Source organism: Liolophura sinensis, chromosome 11, assembly GCF_032854445.1.
Source record: "Liolophura sinensis isolate JHLJ2023 chromosome 11, CUHK_Ljap_v2, whole genome shotgun sequence".
In the NCBI taxonomy this organism is placed as follows: Eukaryota; Metazoa; Mollusca; class Polyplacophora; order Chitonida; family Chitonidae; genus Liolophura; species Liolophura sinensis.
Window position 1 is genome coordinate 28,588,143 of NC_088305.1, and position 24,253 is coordinate 28,612,395.

Genomic DNA, 24,253 nt, shown 5'->3' on the forward strand with positions numbered 1-24,253 from the left:
TTGTTCTGCAGAAGAACTCGTACTTCATTCCAGGTTATATGTAATCATTTATTGTTGCATATACATTACCTCCATTTACATCACACTACACAGACTCGTTGTCCAGCCACACGAAATTGATTGTTCCTGCATTCACAAACGAGCGTGATGTTGCTCACGCAATCTGTGTATTGTTTAATTAAACATTCCGTTTTACAAACGTGCACCTGCATCGGGTGTACATCGGCTTACAAAATCAGACAAAAACAAAATATCTATTTATAAGTTAGCATACTGCGTATTTGAAACCACAACCCATTGCAATTAAGGACGTCCTAACTTGTGCTGTTGAAACTGCTTTCGCACTGTATACCAAGTGCATATTGGTATACAACAAATATGAATGAATTTCACTAATTACTTCTGTTTCTACTAAAATCATTAGTACGCCTATAGCTGTTCGGGTGTCTGCTGCTACTGCCTGCAATGTTAACTTAGAAATCACATATCCGTTAAATTAAGCCATTAAACATAAAAATGGGGATGCTTAAAGTATATTTTAATATGGAAACAGGTAGATACATTCTCTCCAAGTCATAGCAGCCACACTGGTGTCACGGTTTTAGTTTTACTCTCTACTGTTCGTCTTTAATTATATTATATAGCTAAGTGCATGAAATCTAAAGGTTATGGAGTCACGCGTGTTATTTTACTATGTAATACCCTATGTATTAAATACTGTTGTTCTTAGGAACTATCCAAGCGTTGCAGACTATAATGTATTAATAAAGCGTGGACAATGTTATGAATTAATGGATAAAGCTAGATGTGCAGCCCTGTGTTTAAATGCTGATATCTTACATATGCTTTGGCAGGTAAGCAGCCATATGCATTTTCATTGCAAAGCACATAAAACGGTGTTTTATGAAGGTATGAATAATGTTGAAAATTAAACAACCCCTGGTATTTATTTTTTTTTTTTAAATATTATTTTGGTTTGTTTTCTTTTCCTCTTTTGTCTCGGTATCCCCGTCGGCTAAATATAAGCTATACTGAACCGAAGGTAGAACTAAGCCTTGTGTAACTATGTAGGCCCACACTGAAAAAAATTCCTTAACAATCTTTTGGAACAAATTCCATAAGGTACATTTATATTCAGGAATTTATATTCCAGTGTAATATTTTTGCGGGACGAATTTCTTCATGTGGTCTCTAGCTTCTGGGTTGCCTTATAAAATAGCTTGTTATGTCACATAATTATCTGTTGGAATCGACAGTCATACCTTTTCGTGTATGCGCAGAGGCAAACAGCGGTGGGTAATATGTTTCGCTCCATACAATTCAGGAGAATTGGACTACGCAGCGCGGACCTCAACGAAATAACTGAGTGGGAAAACACACATGCCCAGCCCAACCACCTCATTGGTCCGTTTTGGCGCCAAGCAACTCAACACGCAAACTTTGCAAGACTACCCATTACGAGGGTAGCGTAGACGGGGGCATCACCGCGGAGCCAAATGGTACAAACCGTTCGGTTTTACCAAAGTGTGTGTGTGTGCGTGTGCGTGTGAATTACCTTTCCGTGTTCAGCACGTTGATGGACACGCCAATCCCTCAACCGGTAAAAGGTCTTGCAACACCCTTGGCATTTCCACACACGCTGTTTTTCGTGACGCCACTGGCGGACTAAATTACCCCGCCAGGAAAAGTGCCTGGCGCACGTGCCGCAGGTAAACTGCGACTTTTCCCCCTCAGCGTGCTGCGTATCTTCATGCCTCAGTGCGTTGTGTGTCCTCTGGTGTCGCACCCAGCTGTCCCGGCGGGAAAACCACCTGGCACACGTGCTGCAGGTAATCTGCGACCTCTCCCCCTCCTACACGTAAACTTTGCCGAAGCCTCTCCATCTCCTCCTCCTCTTCCTCCTCCGTAAACCATGATGGCAGCGTAGTAGTATACTCTCTTGGTGAACGTGGTCTGGTGTTGTCTAGGCGTTGCAGCCAGAATAAGCGTCACTCTCTTGACACGCCTTCTCTTTTATCCCGTAAACGCGAACGTCAACGCGTTTCAGGCGCCAAAACCGCGCGATCAGCCCATTGGTCAGTTTTGGAGCGAATGGAGCTCACCCTTTGGTCAGTTTGGGCGCGGAATGGAGTTCAACCATTGGTCAGTTTTGGCGCGACATGGAACTGAAGGAGCCACTCAACCCAACTTTACAAGCCGACGTTCAGTTTTAGCGCGACAAATGGAGCATAACGCTGATCTGAACACGTGGTATTCCTCACTTTACATATACCACATACCTGATTGTCCCCTATAATATCACTGAGAGCTAAACATTATAATTAAATTTAAAATAATTTCTTACCACCCGTCACAAAAAGCATATTATTTTTCACTGGAAATCTCAGAACTGTTTAGTTTTGAATTTCCCCAACTATAATTTTTATCGCTCTTTCAGTTAATCTGTTTTTCACTCTCCTCGCATAGACCTTACCGATATTTGTTATGGATATCCTTGGGAACTACCACGGGGTGCCGGGACTGTTTGTGGCCTGTCTGTTTAGTGGAGCTCTCAGGTAGGTCTCGATCCCCACAGGAGTTGCAACTTGGTCCTGCAGTTTGCAACTTGCCAACATATAGTGGAGAGATATGTGTCAAAATGATAAATGCGTTAGACGTCGCGTAGCTGTGGTTGGGAAAACGAGCCCAGCGTGCAGGACGTTTGGTGTTATCCTTCATTCATGCTGAGTCATTGTTGAATTTCCACGTGAAAACTGGTCGCGGGTTTCTCTTGGTCTCCGCCCGTTTTCCCCCGCTTCCACTGGTTACTGACTACCGTCGTATAAGTGAAATGTTCTCGAGAACGGCGTAATACTCCAATCAAATAAATAAATCAAACAATATTGTCTATGATATGATTTTCATTCTCTAAGCACGATATCCTCTGGACTGAACGCTATGGCGGCTGTGACCCTCCAGGACGTCGTCAGACCTCACATCGCCCCGAATATGAGCCAGACAACCGCCACCTGGGTTGCCAGGGGCCTGGGTAAGGAAACTTGTACTATTCATGTAGTTGTCGCATGCCTCGAAGTCGAAAGAAACCGGGTTCGGGTGATGGCAAAGGCCTTAAAAATGGTACTTCTTGCTGCCTCGCTTGACGCCCAGCACTGAAATGTTAGAGCAAGGAAGCATGAGTGGTTGGCCTGATGTCAGTATAATGTGACTGGGTGGGGTGTCATGTCTAGTATCTTCGGCATGATTGTTCAGTGGCAGCGGCACTTTGGTGGCATGGGTTGGCCCTGCCATAAGAAGACACAGTATATGTACACACACTTAATGACTCCTCGCCGTCATAAGATTGAAAAATTGTTAAACGTTAAACCCAAGAATTCATTCATTCATTCGGGATTTGCTTGATACTCAGAAAGGTTTAACTACTACATCGGCGGTCAAGTGGAATGAAGTTGGATTTTGTATGGAAATGAAATAAAAGAAGGACTGCTGATCACCCACAGTTTGCGCTTTCTTCGGTCAATGCAACTGGATAATGCGGAATAAAACGGTGTTCAGCAAGCTGTATTTTCTTGCATTAGTAGTGGGCGGTAAATTCCATTCGTACGATGTCCAACATGCCTGTGTGAGAAGTCTTCAAGCTACAGTATTTGACGAAAAGGCATTGAAACAAATCATGTAAAAAATTTCAAAGTAGCTCAGTTGAGACAAATTCCACAGTAGGGAATTAACCCACATCCGCCTGAACAAGGGACATACCACCCACCGCGGTCTACCACACGCCTTTACTGAAGTCAGAATGTACAACAGTTTGCTTTATTTATTTTTTTGAGTGGTGTTTTACGCCGTGCTCAATCTTATTTCACTTATAAGACGGCGGCCAGCATTATGGTTAGAGGGAACCGGGCATAGCCCGGAGGAAATGCAGGACCATCAGCAGATAGCTGGCAGACCTTCCCAAGTACGGCCGGAGATGACCAGAACAATTTTAAATAAATTAACAACAATACGTAGCAACAGATGACGATTATATGTATATTGGTTACTCACGAAGGGAGTAACTGGTCACATAAGAGTGACTTAGCAACTGCAGTATAAGGGATTTAGTTCAAATGCCCAGTATATTACATTGCCCAGTATATCACATTGCCCAGTATATTACATTGCCCAGTATATCACATTGCCCAGTATATCACATTGCCCAGTATATTACATTGCCCAGTATATCACATTGCCCAGTATATCACATTTCCCATGCAACACACAAGTTTAACGATTTACAATAAAACCCAAATCAGCCGGTTTATTACGTTTATAAACTTATATACAATTTAACTTGAATTAATATATACGTTAGCACAATAACGCATACCCCCAAACATACTGTGAAATAAGCATTATAAGCGTTTTTCCTACAAAATCCACCTACATCTTGAAAAAACTCATAAGTAGTATATACTATTCACCAATTAGGCCGTCTCTGAACGTAAATAACTTTTGATACAGTCTATATGCCTTTAAATTACTACGCTGAACTTATATTGTTTCAAATCCTTTGTAATTAGCACCTTAATTTGAGATCCAAATTCTTCCTGTCCTTTTTAGTGATCATATTATTGTTTTTAATTATTTGATTTTAATGTTTTCACGCATTTATTTTGTTTCATATCTTTGATTGGTTTATTTACATAGATTTTATTTTGAGGAAAACCATCTTCCTATCATTCTGTTGACAGCCGTTGGGTTAGGGGTGATATGTCTTGCGTTAACCTATGTGGCATCCTGGATGGGCAGCATTATTCAAGTACGTGGAAAGATACCGTTGCCAGATATGGTTGTACAGGATTTTGTTAAGAAAGACAAAATAAATATTACTCCTTAGTGCGCATGCGCTGTTCTCTACACTCAATCTACTTCACATCACGGCCACCACTAGACAAGCCTGTGGCATCGACGTGAACTTGTTTCGAATCAGCCTCATCATTTCCGTTCTCGCGAGGATCTTTTTAATCAGTATTCATCAATAAAATTATTTCAGATACTCATGGAACCATGTTTTAAAGAGAATATGTATGTATCAAGAATTAAGAAAAACAGATTAGACTGAGCAAGACTTTTTGTTTTCTGACATCATTTCCTGCCTCATTTTCATGACCCCAGTGACCTTAACGTTGTTCAAGATTTGTGTACAAAATTTGCTATGGTCTATTTCTGGCAATTTTGGTGGCGAGTATGACTGATTTTACAGAGAGCTGAACGTTAATACAAGATTGAAGTCTTAGCCAGGTTTATTTAAAATCTGTTTTGAAAAAAAAACCGCACACAAGGGGACCCCCTAGCAAACTGCACGAACTAGGTGCCGCCATTGTGCCTAAGTAGTTTGGAAGCTTAATGGGTCGTGTTTACGCAACTTTGCATGTAAGGTTTTATTGGTTACCTAATCTTTGCTTTGCAGACAGTCCTATCCTTCTTTGGTGCTATTGGAGGTCCTATCATGGGCGTGTTTACATTAGGCATCTTCTTTCCATGCGCAAATTCTTACGTAAGTTTTACTGCTCCATTCTCAGTACACACTCGGCTATGAATCGGCAACCGTGTTACTAATTCTAAATCATGTTTTTTTTGTGTTTGATTTGGGGTTTAGTGTTGCCTGTAACAACATTATATCGATTGTACCATGGCAGTATCTCCTGGAAAACGACCGGTCTGTACTGCTTCACGAGGACGCCCTATCAATAGACACCATATCAATAGACACCATATATGACTCTCCATTCCGTTTGATGCATTCTTGACTTTTCACGCATTATCACGCGAGATTTGTGATTTTATGCGGTAATACGAGCAATAATTGTTAATGTTCTTTATTGACTCGTGACGTTTTTCAGGGAGCTTTCGCTGGCCTCATCTCTAGCCTCGGTCTCAGCGTGTGGATTTTGATTGGCGCTAAGGTGACAAAGACACCATTAACTCTGCCTAGCGACAACAGCACATTTGCCAACTTGACCACGTAAGTAGCGTCAGAGAATCCGTCATGCAGGGGAAGCTATCACTAGCCATGAGATGTAAATCGTGCTTGGAGACTCAGGATGAAACCCATGTCGGGTCATACCAAAGACTTTAAAAATGGTTCTTGTTGCTGTCTCGCTTGGCGCTCAGCATTGAGAGGCAAGAGAAAGGAAATAGGACTGATCGGACCGGTGTAGGTATAATGAAACTGAGTGGGGTGTCATATCTGGTGTCTTCGGCATAATACTTGAGCGGCGGAAACACTCGTTGTGCCACAAGAATACACAGTATATGTACACACACCTACTGACTCCTCGTTGCCTTGTGACTAAAAACTGTTAAGCACGATGTAAATCCTCAAACATACATGTATACGTACACAAAGCTCGGATATGTTATATGCTATATATATCTGCTATATTTTTTTTTACCAAAGGTCGCGAGTTTGACTTTCCTATCTTTCTCGATTTTGATTCTCTTCATGAGAGTTACAAATCATCCAGTGTGATATACTGAAGCGATCAAAACTGTATTGAATGTTATTGAAAGTGGATTGAAAGTTAAGTCAGGTTATTAAAAATACCAATTCCATCCTGATAATAATTTACAGGGCAAAGTTCAAAGGTTATAACCGTCTTTATGGAGAACCTTTCTGGTCTTAAATATTAAGGTCCAAGTTGTGCAGTTTATAGTTCATTTCTGTCGTATCACGATTTTTGTTAACAAACTAGTAACCTATTACATTTGATCAATTGACCATTAGCCGAATTAACATTTAATCGGGAATTATAGATATCGATAAATGATTTGTATATCAGATATAGACGGTATGGCTAATTTCAAAATTACATTGTTCTTATCTGCCCTCAAATAGGTACTCTGTTAATTTAAACAGAAAATCTGTTGCCTGAGTGATGCCAGAATGTATTCTCTTACAGCACATTTGCTGTATTCTGTCATGTTCTACATAATAGTCTGTTACTCTAATATTTATTTATTTATTTGATTTCGTGTTTTACGCCGTGCTCAAGAATATTCACTTATACGACGGCAGCCAGCATTATGGTGGGAGGAAAACGGGCAGAGCCCGGGGGAAACCCACGGCCATCCGTAGGTTGCTGGAAGACCTTCCCATGAGCTGGACTTGAACTCACAGCGACCGCATTGATGAGAGGCTTCTGGGTCAGTACGCTGCGCTAGTTAGTCTAATCGTTATATTGAATTAATAGAATAGATGTGCTCTATTTAACAGAATGCGCGTAATAGCAGAATACTTTCTATTAAATATAACAGATTATTTTTCGAGCAGGACAAATGTTTTTTTTCTCCAGCGTAAGCCCACCGGCCGACACCTTCACCAATCCGCTACTCCCACTGTATCAGCTATCCTACCAGTACTACAGCCTGCTCTCTGTCGTGGTCTGTATTATTGTTGGCTTACTCGTAAGCGCAGTGACGTGTAAGTATGCAAAGTATGGTACACCGTATTATGTAATAATTCACGAGTAATTACGCTGCAACGACCAAGTAACATAATAAAAATTTCCTTGATATGTAATATCATTGCGCAACGTAATAAAATTTACTGGTTATGTAATACAGCCGTGTAACCTACAGACAGACAGATTAATAAGACTTTTTTTTATTTTTGTTGCCCTTGAACGATTTTTTGAAGGTCATTAGGGCTGTGCATATACTGTCCTTGAAACTGTTGTTCAAGATGAAAGGGTATTTATAGTGCATTGCACCTTGTTTAATGATCTTGTCTTAGGTTTTAAACAGCGTCACCCACCGGGATCAGACCTGATATTCCCGTATCGCTCTGTGCTCAACCCCTGCTTGCCCAAAGGCCATCGGCTTCGAAAGAAGGAGGTGAGAGCTCTATTACAGTTTAGCGTCAGTGATCAGCTTCTGTTTCCATGTTATATCGATCTTACTGTCTTTACAGTTCAGTTTGCCTGTCATTGGGTAACAGGCGTTTAGTTTTCGTTGCTTTATAAAACTTTTAATTAAAATAACTGATATGAACTAGTTGATTTTTATTTTTATCCTTTGTATCTCTTCATGGTGCTTGTAAATATCATTTTGATTTTGCCGTATAATTAACGTCTTTTGCCGTTAGGCCCATCACATTGTTTGATTTCATTTTCAGGAATATCAATTTGAGACTGTGTCCCAGATGGACGATGAATCGTCAAATGTGGACAATTGTACTGCTGCAAAGAACACGTAAAACGTGAACCGTAGGAAAAAGAGTAAACCAGAACAAGACACGCTTTATGCAAGAAAATGTCATTAACATTTGCTACCCGTACCCCAAGAGGAGACGGATCGAGATACCGCTGGACCTGTGCCCCTTTGCCAGCCATTTTGGAGAGATTGTTCACACATTTTTGCTGGTAAAAAACTATCAAGCCTATAAATCTCGACAGATAGATTTCTTGGGATTTGCAAAAGACGAGTCAACAGAAGCATTTCTTTAACTTGCTGAATAAAGACATAAACATTGCCCCCCAAAATAGTTGGATTTATTTTTTTATAATTTTTTTAACCGAGTAAAACGCTTTTGAAAGTCTGGATTTGACGATGGCCATTTCTCACCATATTGGGATCAGCGACGTCACATGGGGTTTTTGCGACTTAACACAGACAAACCGCGAGATGAACTATTTCAAGCAAAAATATAGGTGTGACGTCATTGATACCATTTGTCTCTCAAACTTTATTCCTGGATACTGTTGAATAGTCTTTAATCTGATATATCCTTTATTTTAGAATTTCCTTTGCCTTTTAATGGCTTTTATAAACCTTCATATGGAAAAGCAATAATTACAAATGTCGTTAAGCATTGTCTTTGTTCTGACGTTCCTGTTCGGTCTTACGTGAGAAGGTCTGTCAACAACCTGCGGGTAGTCTTGAGTTTTGCCTGGATTCGGTCTGGTTGCTTCCCACCATAATACTGACCATGAATGCTTGCCTAACTTCATGAAACGAACAAAAGGTTGACAAAGAGCGGGAAATATATATTCTATATATAGTCAAAATAGAACACCAGAAGAGTGTTGCGTGAAGATTTTAGGAAGAAAGCAAGTTTTGTTCAATTGCTGAATCTTGCGTGTATTTTGAGAAATGATTACCAGCTTATATACTTCACAATGGTTTAATACACTCCATATAGTTTATGCCAAAAAAGGCATTGTAAATATTATTATCCTTTGTTCCAAATTAAACACTTGGTGGTTTATTTTGTTTTGTTTCATGCTTATTGTCTGAGAGTAGGACTTGTTTAGGACGTATTGTAACAAAATCTAGACTGATATATCGAAGTGGGAATATATCCACGCTTATACAAAAACTGATATCTATTTTAAAAGCGGACCTCGGTGGCCGAGGTCGTTAGCACGCCGGGGCCAAAATATAGTAGTTATATCGTAGTATTTTTATCGAACACCATGACCCAAGAGCTTCTCGCCAGTGCCTTCGTTGTAAGCTCAAGTCCAGATCAGGCTAATTTACCTTCTGGTCGTACGTGGGAATGTTTGCCAGGCTTTTCCCGTTCTCTGTACCGTTTCTTCACAACATAATGGTTGTTGTCAATGTCAATCAAAATGTTGGATTGTTGGTGACACCGATCAAATAAATAAATAAATTTAATAAAATAAGTGTTTTTCTTACGGGTTGTTCCAGAATTGTTTGTATGACGCTTTTAACAGACTATATTTTTTATAATGTGTGCACAGTGGTTAATTTACTACTGTTCTCTACTTGAAGTGTGCGTGCATTAGACCATTAAGACCTGGGTTCGAATCCTGGTCAGGCAGGCTGGCAAATTGCTTTATGTCTAGATGAATGTAGGTAAAAAGGCATTTAGAGATGCGGTATAGTTTCTGTTAAATTTTGTCTTGTTTTACTCATTCATTAAGCGATTGGTTATTACGTAGGTGCTTGGTCAAAACACCAATGAAATAAACAGATCATTGCGCCTGAGGTCTTGTGGGTTAAGAAGAAAGGTGGTCAGCAAAAACAATCATTTGACCTCTTATCTCTATCAAGCTATCTTCCGTTAATCCAATTTTGAGCTAAAGGCTGATACAAACAGCTTTCACTGACCTTCCAAATATTACAGTGGGTTCTTTTTGGATTTATGTATGACTGTAGCGATTGTTTAATTAGACTGATATTCCAAACACCAGTAAATCGACGCAGTTACATGTAGGTCGGGATGACGTTATATATTTGCGAGTTGATTTGTTTAATGCCGGCTTGTATGGCCTCTACTTGTTAAAACTATCGCTTTTAGCTTGAACTTTTTGAGCTGTCGCTTAAAAACACACACTGTACAAGTCATCAACAACACGTCCTACACACAGGACGTCTTCATATGGCGTCATGAGCTCAAAGGGAAGTAATAGGACTGTTTGCACAATGTACTCTTGAAGTGAGTTAAACCAAAGCAAGAAGCAACGTGTTACTGGCATAGGATCAGCCACAGTGAAACCAAAAGGAACATTTAAAACTTTATTGACAATAACAATGCTCAGATAGGATCGGCCACAGTAAAACCAAGGGAATACCCAAAGTGTTATTGACAATAATACTGTCCTCAGGTAGGATGGGCCACAGTAAAACCAAAGGATCATTTAAAACTTTATTGACAATAACACTGTTAAGATAGGATCAGCCACAGTAAAACCAAAGGATCATTTAAAACTTTATTGACAATAACACTGTTCAGATAGGATCGGCCACAGTAAAACCAAAGGAATACCCAAAGTGTTATTGACAATAATACTGTCCTCAGGTAGGATGGGCCACAGTAAAACTAAAGGAACTCCCAAAGTGTTGTTGACAAAAATACTGTCCTCCGGTAGGATCAGCCACAGTAAAACCAAAGGAACATTTAAAACGTTATTGATAATAACACTGTTCAGATAGGATGGGCCACAATAAAACCAAAGCAACACCCAGCGTGTTATTGAGAATAAAGTGTTACTAGTGTACACCAATCTGTCCGAATCATGTATAAGTAAATATGTCGATCAATTTTGTGACGCTCTTCCCTGTTTGCACATCACATATTTGATACCTTGGTTTAAATCAGGAAGGAGGCTCTAGAGAATATTTTGCAATGACGTGAGCCCGTAATTTGTGAACTTGTATGTATCTATACGTTAAGATAGACATTTTTATACCAGCTGTCAACCAAACAGGGCCGTGTTGGTCGCATGGCCAATTCCCGAAACAACGTTCAACGCAAACCACCAAACAAACTAAGAAAGATTATAAAGTACAACATTAAGGCGGATTCACACACAAAGATGCAGTCAGCAGTTTTTGAGCGATGTTTATAAACCCAGCCGGATGATCTAATTGAACACGATGTATATACTCCCCTAGCTTCCGGTTAAGCGGTATTCAACGCGGTTAATGAGCAGAGAGAGGGAGATTCTAGACGCTCTATCCATATTAACTTTCAAGAAAGTTTTTCCCATTGTAAAACGTAAGAAACTTGGAGTGAAGGCGTTTGATGGAATAACCTTGACATTCCAGCTTTTGCAGTAATAACGTGTGACGTTGGTTGAAATCATCACATAACACACGGGATCTAACAAATGCTACAAGGCGTTATGTGCATGTACATGCTACACAGAAGGTCTTTCCTGTCACTGGACGTTTTATAATATATTTTTTGGGAGTGAACCATAACTGCTATATAACAAAGCCAGTTGAATCAAATTTATTGATTTTGTTCTCTTTATGCTTTACTCTAAAGAAGAGTTCATATGTACAGTTAATTATCAGGCTAAGGTTAAACTAGTAGCGAACAGGGTCTCGTTTAAAATGTTTGTACAGCTGAGCTAACGTTATGTGTACACCTGCTAGACCACTCAACTGGTTCTGTAGATCGATGATTTGATGACACAACGCCAAAGATTGAGACATTGCCTCGTTGACACAGTCGCCCGTAAAACTCCAATACTTTGGAGTAGTGTTACCATATACATCGATAATGTATGACGTGGCGCTCTCTGATTGGTAAAAGTTATCCATCGCGATCACGTGGTTTAATTTTTACATTTGTCGAGTCTGTATTTCCGTTCACTTTGTGTATCGATCAGTTTTGTTATAATTACTCAGGCCAAAATCAAATGCAAACATGCAAAATTCACCTGGATCTGAAATGTTGTTCTTTAATCGATCCAGGGTGTATGGCCCTTTTTCTGTCACGACAGTTTTTCCTGGTCGGCTAAGCATTGCCTCATTTGGACTAGAGGAGAACGGACTAACCGCACTGAAGGAAAACAGATACTAACAAAATTTCCTTGCATGTTAAGGAGTGATTGGACAGCCAAGATCGCAGTTGACATCCATGGCCGTTTCTGTTCAATGCTGGTTTAAAACTTTTGCTCTCTTATATACAAGAACAAGTTTTATCAGATTCGGCACCTGTTATTCGACGGTTTGTATGTGGTAGTGGCAGTGTGCTCTTTGTTCAGGAAAGTACGATTGTCGCTTGAAAAATGGCTGGCAAAACGAAAGTCGTCAAAACGTTTCACATAAATGAATTGCACATATGCCTGTCCGTCCTCAGCGTCAGTGTGGCGTTTCTCTTCCTACAATGGCTGTCACTCGAGGCAGAGGTGCGTTCGTTCAGGTCCGAAATGGACCAACTATCAGGGCAGAGAAGTCCAAAGATGTACCACCGGCAGGGTAAGCAACAGGATCCGGGTGTAGCAGCCGGACAGAGAATCAGAGACGGTGGGTGGGGAGAGGAGCCCCGGTTTGTCGGTCACGATTGGGCTCGTCCCGGGGGTGGGGCACATCCCGATCAACCTTTTCGGGGAATGGGGCCAGCTCCACCAGGAGTACCGTTCAATAGGGCAGGACATCCTCTTCAGCCGGGCATGCCACTGGGAGGACACGGCCCTGACACGGTTTCAGGATATAATCAACATGCACCAGGTATGACGCTATTTATTTATTTACTTATTTGGCATTTTAACATATGGGAAAGGTTGTCAGTATATTGGCAAAGGTCGGTGGTTTATTGCCGGATACTCCGTTTTCCTTCACCCATAAAACTGATCGCCATTGTATAAGTGAAAAATTCTTGAGTATGGCGTTAAGCTACGGTGAAATAAATAAGTACATAAATAAATAAATAAGTAAGTAAATAAATAAATAATAAATAATAAATATTGGGAATGTCACACAAGATTGTTGAGTGTTTTACTTACTCCACGACAGCCTTGTTTATAGGTGGAACAAATCTATATGTGGTGTACAGTAATCCCATCCAAGAGCTCATCTGTATAAATTTATCGGCTTTGAAGAGCTACTTCAGTGTCAAGATCTATATGTATTAAAAGCAAGGCAAAATGATAAGGATCGCGATAGCCTGAATTACTTTCATAAGTTGTAAAAAGAATTTGCATTGTATTAAAACCGCTGTTCAAGAAAACTTGGCGTTACCCATAGCCGACGTATAGCTATATATGACGTCGTACTGTAAAACGCGCAAGACGTCATTCCAGTATAAATGCCTTATTCGACGTCTCATCTGTCTTATCCGTCGACACATAAGAAATATTATTACATCACATCAGGAAAATTTTTGCACAGGTGGGAAAGTTCTTTAAAAAATGCGGAAGTTCAGTGGTTTTCCTCTGGCAATTGTCCTGCCTCCATCCATGACAGTGACAGCCATTGCAGAAATGAACTAATTATTGAATATGGCCTTAAACCCCAATGAAATATATATAAAGTTTTTTTACACAGACAACCGCGCAAAATTTGGAGGATGTTTGAACAAGTTGAAGTTGCCAAATAGATTGAGCCGACTTGATTACATTGACATGTGAACCTTCCTAATTCAGTGATCACATTTATCAAGAAACGAACAGATTGAGTGAAGTAATTTTTGTAGACACATCCAATTGCCATATTGAATCTAATAATGTGCTATGTTCTAGAATCAACTTGTCCTAAGTTTAATTCTCACAATGCAATACAGTTTAACGTATTCATTAGTGCATATCTGAACGACTGGCCAGATTTCAACAGATGTAATATTTTGGTCACATTTCCATCCTCCTGACAGTGCAGATTTTAACTAGTGGCCAGGTTTCAAAAAATGCGGTTTTCGCCCTCACTTTAGCTCTCCACACATAGTGATGCATTCCACATTATTGAGGATGCCACTTGTTATACGTGTGGTCCCATACCTGTACCAACGTCAACTGCTTTGTTGTGATTTAAGGCCTATTTGTCTTTAGGCGAATGGGGTACTCCCGTGATTACTGACCCTGGCATGATGGATGACCATGACAGACAGCTTTACCAGAAGGGCTGGGAGAAGCATTCCTTCAACTCTTTCGCCAGCGACTTGATTTCCGTAAAACGCCAACTCTGGGATGTGGCCGGACCAGCGTAAGTGGAAAAGGAGAGAGACGTAAACAAAATATAAATAAAGACGTACAGCATAGAGAGTAAAACCAGAACATCGACGACAGTGAGATAGCTGGCTAATGGTCACATGCAAGCGGTGAAATTCGGCCTCTTTTCAGTTAATCTCAGTCAGGGTTTTATTCTAACTGTTCATGTAAATGCATAAATAGCAAGTTACACGAATTGTCACTGTATGTGACAATTCCTTGTCCAGCCAATAGTTTCATGCAAGAAACCTGACATTTATAATGCAAGCAACGATAACTTTTATAAGATCTTTTTCAGCTAGCTTTTATTCCTTTAAAGACAGATCGAATTTACTTACTTTTACATCGCTGTTGTGAAGCTGTTGTAAAGATAAAGCATGTACAATCGTGATATAATCACCAAATGAGTCAAATTAAATAATTGTCCTGATAAGGTGCCGAAAGAGGGCGTTGTCCTACCGCACTGATCTCCCGGATGTGGGCGTGGTCATCATTTTCCACAACGAGGCTTGGAGCACTCTGCTCCGCACTGTTCACAGCGTTATTGACAGAACACCAACCAATCTGCTCAAAGAGATAATCTTAGTGGATGACTTTTCCTCCGAAGGTTAGATCTCACTCATGCATATTATTAGAGTGATATTTCTGATCCAACACAACTCTTCAACGATTTCACTTGAATATTAAACCTTCCAAAAAAATGTCATATCGTGTGTGCTTGTGAGGCGTGTACGTTTGAATGCGATGTATTAACGGCAGTGTATATTTGTAGTTTTTTGGCGTTTTTCACTTGAGCAACGTTTTATACCTTTTAATTTCAGTACATTACATATGTGTATATAACTGTTTGTATATATGTTTTCCTGCTTTTTTCTATTGTTTGGATGAGGAACCCTTGTGACGATATAAGCGTGGCTCTGAGAGATCACTGTAAAAAGTTAAATGCATGACACACTGATGCATACATTTCCAGAGTTTTTGAAAGACAAACTTGACGAGTACGTTGCCTCGATAGACAAAGTCCGGATCATCCGGGCACCTCAACGTCAAGGTTTAATCCGTGCTCGTCTACTGGGTTTTGAAGCCGTCACTGCCAAGGTGGCCATGTTTCTGGACTCTCACTGTGAATGTACTGATGGTAAGATTTTATATTCCAGTCATTTCAAATTACGAAAACAGAGGACGGAAAGCTCCTTCATCCCACTAGTTATACTATGAATATTATAAACCGTATCTGAAACAAGCTTTGCTTATATTTTTGGACTGAATAAAACGTTGTCAGATCTTACATTCCCAGGTCGACAATATGGGTCATACCCAGTTCTTTCTACTTTTGTTGTGGACTTTGGGTTCAGTTCTTGTAAGCTTAACTCGTGCAAGATTTGGGAAAACAAAATCTAGGTTGTGACGTCATGGATACGAAAAGTGGTCAAAGAAGACCCACAATATACCAGTATGCGTGGTTGTTGCACCGAGATGTACTCATTTCTGTTTGTTTGTGCCACTTATCGCCATTTATTAAAATAACAAAATAGCATGCATCTACTTGTCCTTTCAAGTGTACTGAGGCAGTTAGTGTAACGAACCGCTGGAAAAATGCACACATATGCCCTGGAAAAAACTAATTACGTAGGGTGCACCCACCCTATGGTGGTCAGATTTGCGTGTTACGCTGTTCTCAAGAATATTTCTCTTATACGACAGCGGCCAGCATTATGGTGGGAGGAAACCGGCCTGATTTCGGGTCGAATCCACCACCATCTGCAGGTTGCTGGCAGATCGGAGAGGAAGCCAGCATGAGCTGCTTGAACTCATTGAGTAGTTTCTATGAATGATAGGTGCAAATACGTTTGTCAAGCAATACGTCATTTATCGGCTAATTCAGGTTGGCTTGAACCCTTGCTGGACCGCATCGCCCGCGACGAGAAGACCGTCGCCGTACCTGTCGCCGACCGGATCAAATCGGACACCATGGAATTCGTGCCAGGAAATGGAAGTGAGATGTTCTGTGGGTTTGAGTGGGACATGACATTTAATTGGTTCAAATTACCGGAGCGCGAGCGTCAGCGGCGGAAGGATATTTTAGACCCGATTCGGTAAGCTGACCTGAACCTGGGCATCAAGACATACATTCGTATTCGAGCCGTCAACCAAAAGTGAAGATATTCGCCCACTGTTTTTGTACACAAGCTAAAAAAAACAACAGGTCCCAAAATGATAGCTTTGGAGTCAAAGTAGTGCCCATAATCTTCTAGAAGAAATAAATGCGTTTACGCTGATTTGTTGAGATAAAAGCATGCATTGGATAAGTGGTAAAGTACATAGTAATTTGCCAAACATAACTGTCCACAATTTGCCCAGGGACGCTAAAAGAAATATAATCCATATTGAAAGGATTGTAAGGAGAAAGGCTAGCCGGGAGACACATTCCATTTTTGCGTGAAACTGTAGATGGACATAACAAGATCGCCTTCCCTAGCCACTTTTACAATTTCAGGAGACAGCTAACAGATGGTACACTTCATATTAAACAGTGTCTTTTGAAGGATGACAACAGCGATAATTCCGGCTTCGGGATCGAAACATCCTGACATGAGTAGAAGTGTACGAAATGGGTCTGCACTTGATGTACATATATCTACCCTTATCTTGTAGGATATATCATTAGCTCTATTTATATGAAAGACCACAGCTTGGAGCGTGAAAATAGAGCAGCTGCGATAGTGTGGAATGAGTGTACTCACGGCTATAACCTGTAAAATCCGGCTTCTTGTCAGTTTACCTTGGTTACCTTGGTTACCTTGGTTACTCGATACCTATTTGTGTAAATGCTTAGGTAGCAGGAACTTAAACGATTCATAGCGCCATGACTTAAGAAGAATTATGTAATATATGCACTGGTGTTACTCCGGATTCCTTCATCCACAAATCTTTAACCGTCGATCGTAAAAGTGAAATCGTGAATTCATGAGTATACGGCGCTAAACACCAATCAAATAAGTGACTACATCGATGATTTAGTTCAGCAATTGAGGGAAATGGGATCGAGAAAAGGGAAATCACTTTATACGTTTCCTTCTCTGAGCAGGTCACCGACTTTCCTGGGCTGTTGTTTCGCCATAAGTGTCGACTTCTTCAACACTCTGGGGAAATACGACACCGGCTTGAATATTTGGGGAGGTGAACATCTAGAGTTATCCTTTAAGGTAAACACCTAAAGTTATCCTTTAAGGTAAAGAACTAGTTATCCTTTAAGGAAACACCTAAAGTTATCCTTCAAGGTAAACCCCTAAAGTTATCCTTCAAGGTAAACCCCTAAAGTTATCCTTTACGGCAAACACCTAAATTTATCTTTTAAGGTAAACAGCTAAAGTTATCCTTTTAGGTAAGCAGCTAAAGTTATACTTCATTGTAAACACCTAAAGTTATTCTTCATGCTAAACATCTAAAGTTATCCTTGAAGGTAAGCAGCTAAAATTATCCTTCATGGTGAATACCCCATCCACCGTCCTATAAGTGAATCGTCTCATGTACGGCGGTGAACACCAGTGGAATAAATAAATCATGATAAACACCTGAAGTTATTATTATAGATCAGGACATCTGACTAAAAACCCATTTTACTGACCATCTTTGAGGATGAACACCTCGAGTTGTCCTCCAAGGTCGACAGTTTTACTCACAGAGCATATTGGAGTGGGAGTAAACACAGAGAATTATGCTTCAAGGTTAGGGCTTTGACTAGAAACCAATTTTTCTGACTGGAGACCAAATGTAGTGAACATTTAGGGACAGGTGAAGACCTAGCATTGTCCTTCAGGTTCAGGATATGTTCCTGACTAAAGACAGCTTTGACGAAACAGCTTAATGGCTGATACTGCTAATACTGGTTTGTATTATTAGCGTACAAGGAGGTCATATAGGTGGTCTATCTGTGTAGAGTGCTTGTTTCAAGATCAATACGCCGAATTCGACAAGTGGGATGAAAATAGGACAAATGTGTTTCATAAGCCACGTTCTGACGATGCGATTTGTCGATTCTACCATTGCATGGAATAACGCATGATATATGTTCATTGGACTTGTGGAATGTGAAGGGTCGATTGGAAGATTACACCGTGTCAAGGCGCTTTTACGAATGACGTCGCGTCGTAAGTTGCACTGGTGATATAGCTCGACTGCGGCCTAATGACAGGTGGCTGAATAGGCGCGGTGATTTCATCCTGTGATGGGTTTCCTTCACAGTTAAATATGATTAGCGTTGTCTTTAATTGAATAATTCAACACAAATATAGATAATTGTATAAAAGTACCAATGTATTAAGCGAATATTTCAATAAATAAAAAAGCAAACAAATTAAACCCATTATTCGTGCATGATAATCCACATAAGTATTATATACTTGTAGACATATTTAGGCACTTTTATTGTATTGTATGAACGTAAAACTGACTTTACCTCAGACATGGATGTGCGGTGGTACACTGGAGATCATTCCGTGCTCGCACGTCGGCCATCTTTTCCGCACGAAATTGCCGTTCTCCTTTCAAGGCCGTGAGGTTGGCGAGACAGTTCGCGAGAACAACGCCCGTATTGTGGAGGTCTGGCTGAACAACTACAAACACTTCTTTTACGACAGAATATTTTATGAAAAGGTAAGGGAATTTTACGTTGGTAGATATCTCTGATATCGAAAACTATCTAAGAGAAATAGTTGTAAAGTAGTTTGGATTGTATTGTTTTAGGCAGAGAAGCTGATTATGGCGCCGCACACACCATTCCCACAAGATTCTATAAAGAATCATTAATATACAGATACGAAAATTCTCTATAGGAGGCGATTGTTTATAGAGAAACGTAAAAAGGGCTCCTGGATTATTATTTATGAGGGGATGACCAAGGCATTGGGAACAAGAATTGTGGTTAAGATTCGCATACCTTACTCTCGATGGTCGGCTGCGGACTCACGCCTAGGCTGCTAATTCCTGCATATCGTATCCCGCTGTGTGAACAAAGTGTTAATGTAGTTTTCACGTATTGCAGTAGAAAAACACAAGCAATCCAGCTTGGACCCGAGTGGGTCCAAGTGACTTGATGGGAAACGGTCCCCCATTAGTTTAGGTGCGTATGGTATCATAGAACTATTATAGATCACTTTAAGGTAATCGATATGACTTTCCTGATTTACAGTTCAATCGGTGACATATACACTGGAAGTGTTCAATGTGACTAGCATTCTCCAAACACCTGCTACTGTTACAGGTAGATGTAGGGGACGTAACTGAGAGAGAAAATATCCGTGAAAACTTGAAGTGTAAATCTTTTGACTGGTACCTTGAGAACGTGTACCCCGAGTTATACGTACCCTACGACAGTAAAGCTACTGGTATGGTAGGTCCAAAGTGCAACAAACATTTGTTGATAAAATTGCAAAGGATGCTAATTAAGTGTGTATTGTAGAAAATACAAAATATTTAGACTTTATTAGTAACTGATGCGACATCTAACCAAAGAAAACACAGTGAATAGGCAGTGTCTCTTTATGTAAACGTTTTTAATCAGTTTGTTTATTCACTGCTGTCCGTCATTAGTACCAGACAACTCTCCAGCATGACTTAAAACTGCAGCTGTTCAAGCGAGGGCTGGATCCGAACCTAACACAGCCAACTGGGTGCGATACTAAGTTAGCTAGAGCCAGTTAATGTACCCATTTTAGTGAATTGTACTACCTGTGTTAATTTTACACTAAAATCCCCATAGCAACGTAATTATGCACAATCAAATCTGCTGATAGCGACATGACCTGTAGTCCCTTTACTTTGAGTAACTGGTTATTCTGCGAGAGGTCCTTTCTGATACAAGTGAGAGTGTATAATTTCCGTCATCTGTTTGCAGATAAAGATGTCGAGTGGAGGAAAAGACTTTTGTATGCAGTCCACGCAGTCTTGGTTCCTCAATGGTAACGTCTTTCAGACGTTCCAACCTTGTAGCAAGGATGTGCCCCCTCAGGTATTCCATGACACCTGGGGCATTTTAATTAATTATTTAATTGCAAATTACCAAGGACGTATTATTCTGAGTTACTTTTTGGATTGTTGTCTTTTACGCCATATTCAAGTTTTTCATATAAACTTGTATATCAAAGTTGAATATCAGCTGAAGCATGAAACTGACATGAATAATTTCTACCTAATTTCTGGATGAAATTTGAAGTAAGGGATATTTGGAAGTTAAGAGTGACACCACAGCGAGATATACATGTATATGGATTAGGGCTTATTTTCAATGAATACAAATACAAATAAAGAATGATAATGTTCATTGTTTATTTATTTGCTAGGTGTTTTACGTCGTAGTATTCGTTGTTTAAACCGGCATAGGATTATATTTCACCTTCTATTTCTTTTACGCCTTTCCGTAATTGATTTTGCGCTTATATTGTTGTCTCTAGCACTGGACATTAACTCGTGAGAATCAGATCAGGCGTGACGAGGGCTGTCTCACGGTGGACCGGAAGGACAACAAGGTCATCATCACCGGGTGTGAGGAGTTGGCCGGGAAAGGCACGTGGACATATCACCAGGTGGGTGATTAACAGAAATGGTAGTCATGGTTTTGATTTGTCGATAAACCCAGTCGGTTTTAGTCATCTTATAAACTATCACATTACACGATTTGGACAGTGAAGTAATTTTGATAAAATTTCGGATAAAACATTACTCGCGTCTTTCCAACGTCACTGAAAGCTGTTGACGGTTTTTCTTTACATGAATCTGTTATAATTTGGTGGTTTGTGTTGAGCGTTGTTGTGGGCATTGGCCTATGGTGATTAATCACATAGAGTGTCCATTTTTGTTGACGGCTGGTATACGAATACCTGTTTTGAGCGCCTAGACTCCCGACAATATCATCACAGAAAAGGTACATGGCTCTGACAAACTGCCTAGTCCCAAAATAAAAGCTATTCAGTTGCACGCCAATATATCTGTACAGTGTGATTATGAAAGTCCGCTTTCGGTTTTTACTCTTCGGACTCACCATCATCGTTTGATTGATGTTTGGGAACAATCTAGGATTGAAAAACAACCGTTGTTGTCTTTTGCCCATGCATGAACCTTAATGTCTTAGGTGCAGTGGTCAATAAAAAGACACGCTCGCTGTGAGTTCAAGTCCAGCTCATGCTGGCTAACTCTCCGGCCGTACGGGGAAGGTCTGCCAGCAACCTGCTGATGGTCGTGGATTTCCACCGGGCTGGGCCCGGTTTCCTCCCACCATTCTGTTGGCCGTCATCGTATTAGTGAAATATCCAATCAAATAAATAAATTAAAAGACACGCGAAAAACTGTTTGCTGTTGCCTACACCCCCACCACCTCCTGCCCACTTCTGACAGAATGGCAAGCCGCCTGTGGAACCATGAGCGTGCGATTTATTTGATACGTATAGCTGCTTTTATTATTATTTTCAGAACAACACAATTTCCCATGACGAGACAGGGAAGTGTTTGACGTTTCAATCGGGATCAGAATTTGCCCTTGTGGACAAATGTTCCGATAACAGCAATCAAGTGTGGCAATGGGAGCGACGGGTGCTGAAACTTAAACCAGAAATCAACGACTGAACTTAGGTTTTCTTCCAATTTTTTATTTTTATCAGAGTTTTATGTCGACCTTGGAGCCGAGAGATGTGTGAGAAATAAGTTGTCTTGTCGTAGTTAGTTTTTAGAAATTGTAGGAAAATGTAGTTTTTTGTTAATCAATCATCTAATTTAGATTTTGAAAACAAATATACATAACATACATAAAATGTACATATAAAGAGTTATTGCAAAGTTTCTACAATACATATATGACATCTGCTGCAATTTGAGTTTAGGAGTCTTTTTTTCTTAATCCTCCGAACACTGAGGATAAAACTAACCGAGACTTTCAAACACATATTTCTAACCGCTTTTTTTGTTTTTTTTTTTGTCATCGTATTTGATGTTAACTGCCGAATATGAAAGGGGGGCAACAGTCCATTTCCTTTCACACTATTTAGACATAGTCGCCTGATGTTCTACTCATTATTACTTCCTCTGAATACCGTGAGACAAGATCAGGTCAAAGGTCTGTGTGTTCTCAGGCGTGTTTATAAAGGAGATGTAATTTTGACTGGTGATAAACGAAATACTGAAGAATTTTTATACCCCTAACTCAGACGAATAGCTTCATAGTATCGTGATTTTGTCAGATTGTATGTATATATATGATGTATAAGAAAGTATGACTTCGTGTGCAGGATATAACTATTGCCATTTCAGGTATAGAACTATTTTTCCGGCAAGTGCAATATTAGTTTTTAGTGGATACATAGACACAGGCGTGAGAATGTGTCCCGCCTTACACGATAATCCTTACCGGATTTCTCCGGTTGCCGGATTAACCAGATTGCCAGAGTCTCCCTATGTCCACTATATGGATAGTTATGACTACGTGTCTGAGGTACAACTCAAGTTGTTTACCATGTGTAGTTTTAGGTTTTGGTGGATATACATACAGAAGTGACGATGTGTTCAAAGCAAAAATCCCCCTAAAATAATAAACGTGAAATTTAGCAGTGAAAAAATAATGTTTTTATGTGTAGAAGAAGCCTTTGTGCTTGGAGTGTGTAGATAATAAGTACCACTGTTCAGACTGCGTAAGGCCATAGAAACACGGTAAAGCAGCGTACTCCACAAACTAAGACGGTCACGTTTAGTCGATTGCAGAATATTGTCTCACAGAAAGCATGCATTTTGTCATCCATCTGTGAACGGACTAGAAGTTCAAGGAGCCCAGTATTTCCCGGTATTTGTCTTTTAATGAAGTATTTCTTTCGGCCATCGAATATGATACATGATCCACTACGTCAAGTACCTACACAAGATATTCAATTCATGTCGCAACAAGGTTAATTATACACCTAGCTCTGCTCAGTTAAGTACCCTACCCTGCTTTACACTGTCCTGTGTCAACTTTAATTTATCCTTAGCGAAATATAACCTTTGGCTTATATTAGAAGGCTGTCAGTTTTTGGTGACTAAGCTAAGTGATTGGTTATTGACTGGGTATTTCATTTCTTGAGACGTTTATATTTGCCTCAAGAGACATTGGGCTAAAACTCACAACGCCATTGTTTCTTTAATAACCCTTCTTCACAAAAAGTTAATTGAATCCCCCCCCCCCCCCCACCCCACCTCTCAAGGGAGAGACGGCTAAGTTGACACCACACGGGCCTCGTTTGTAGAGTCTCGACGCTGACTTTTATTGATCGGTTTGAACCTAATACATAGGATGTCAGGCCAGGACAGGGTATGAGGTACATGTACGTTTCGTGACTCTACCCAAGAACTAAACTCACAGGGTCTCGTGTTTGAATCCAGCTCTGGCAGAGTATCTTTGTAGCTTTTGTGTTACTTTATAACATCGGCTTTCTGGTTTGTAGGACTATTTAAACCAGCTGAATTTCGTTGATGAACACTTGTCTTTCGCCAGCAGGCCCGAGGCAGCAGGGTTGTTTGTCTCAGGCAGGAAAGTTTACGCAATCAATCAATTAATCAATCAATCAATCAATCAATCAATTAAATAATCAATATGTTGGTCTTTCTACCGCTACATACCTGATCTCAATTTTCAGAGAAAATGCCACAAAAACAAACTGACCGCAAATGATGAACAATGTAATTCCTGATACATGGTATATGCGATTAAGATACTCTTCACCTTTGAACAAAGGTGCTAGAGGGTATGTAATTTGCAACTATTTAAGCATTTACAGTGAACAGTTGGAAAAAAA

At 40.2% G+C, this 24,253-nt stretch overlaps 2 protein-coding genes across 2 annotated transcripts in view; both read left to right on the plus strand.

The window, feature by feature from the left end:
• Positions 1 to 9,247, plus strand: part of LOC135477685 (sodium-dependent multivitamin transporter-like) — a 30,753-nt gene extending 21,506 nt beyond the window's left edge. The window contains exons 8-15 of the mRNA XM_064757874.1: positions 2,467 to 2,555; positions 2,913 to 3,028; positions 4,731 to 4,798; positions 5,450 to 5,536; positions 5,883 to 6,004; positions 7,335 to 7,462; positions 7,775 to 7,875; positions 8,156 to 9,247. Coding sequence (XP_064613944.1) covers positions 2,467 to 2,555; positions 2,913 to 3,028; positions 4,731 to 4,798; positions 5,450 to 5,536; positions 5,883 to 6,004; positions 7,335 to 7,462; positions 7,775 to 7,875; positions 8,156 to 8,236 — 792 coding nt within the window. The 3' untranslated portion in view covers positions 8,237 to 9,247. The remainder of the gene's footprint in view (positions 1 to 2,466; positions 2,556 to 2,912; positions 3,029 to 4,730; positions 4,799 to 5,449; positions 5,537 to 5,882; positions 6,005 to 7,334; positions 7,463 to 7,774; positions 7,876 to 8,155) is intronic.
• Positions 9,248 to 12,524: 3,277 nt separating this feature from the next.
• Positions 12,525 to 22,058, plus strand: LOC135478287 (putative polypeptide N-acetylgalactosaminyltransferase 9). Its single transcript, XM_064758562.1, has 11 exons — positions 12,525 to 12,966; positions 14,280 to 14,433; positions 14,873 to 15,045; positions 15,412 to 15,576; positions 16,324 to 16,534; positions 17,527 to 17,644; positions 18,903 to 19,094; positions 19,702 to 19,830; positions 20,335 to 20,448; positions 20,891 to 21,022; positions 21,906 to 22,058. Exons 1-11 carry the CDS (start codon positions 12,525 to 12,527, stop codon positions 22,056 to 22,058), a joined length of 1,983 nt encoding a protein of 660 aa, XP_064614632.1.
• Positions 22,059 to 24,253: the final 2,195 nt, after the last annotated feature.

Bases quoted from the DNA above. Each gene is read 5' to 3' on its own strand.
- LOC135478287 (XM_064758562.1), top strand. From the start codon at position 12,525: ATGGCTGGCAAAACGAAAGTCGTCAAAACGTTTCACATAAATGAATTG. The intron at 15,046-15,411 runs GTTAGATCTCAC...ATACATTTCCAG, and splicing joins GGATGACTTTTCCTCCGAAG to AGTTTTTGAAAGACAAACTT. The intron at 15,577-16,323 runs GTAAGATTTTAT...CGGCTAATTCAG, and splicing joins TCACTGTGAATGTACTGATG to GTTGGCTTGAACCCTTGCTG.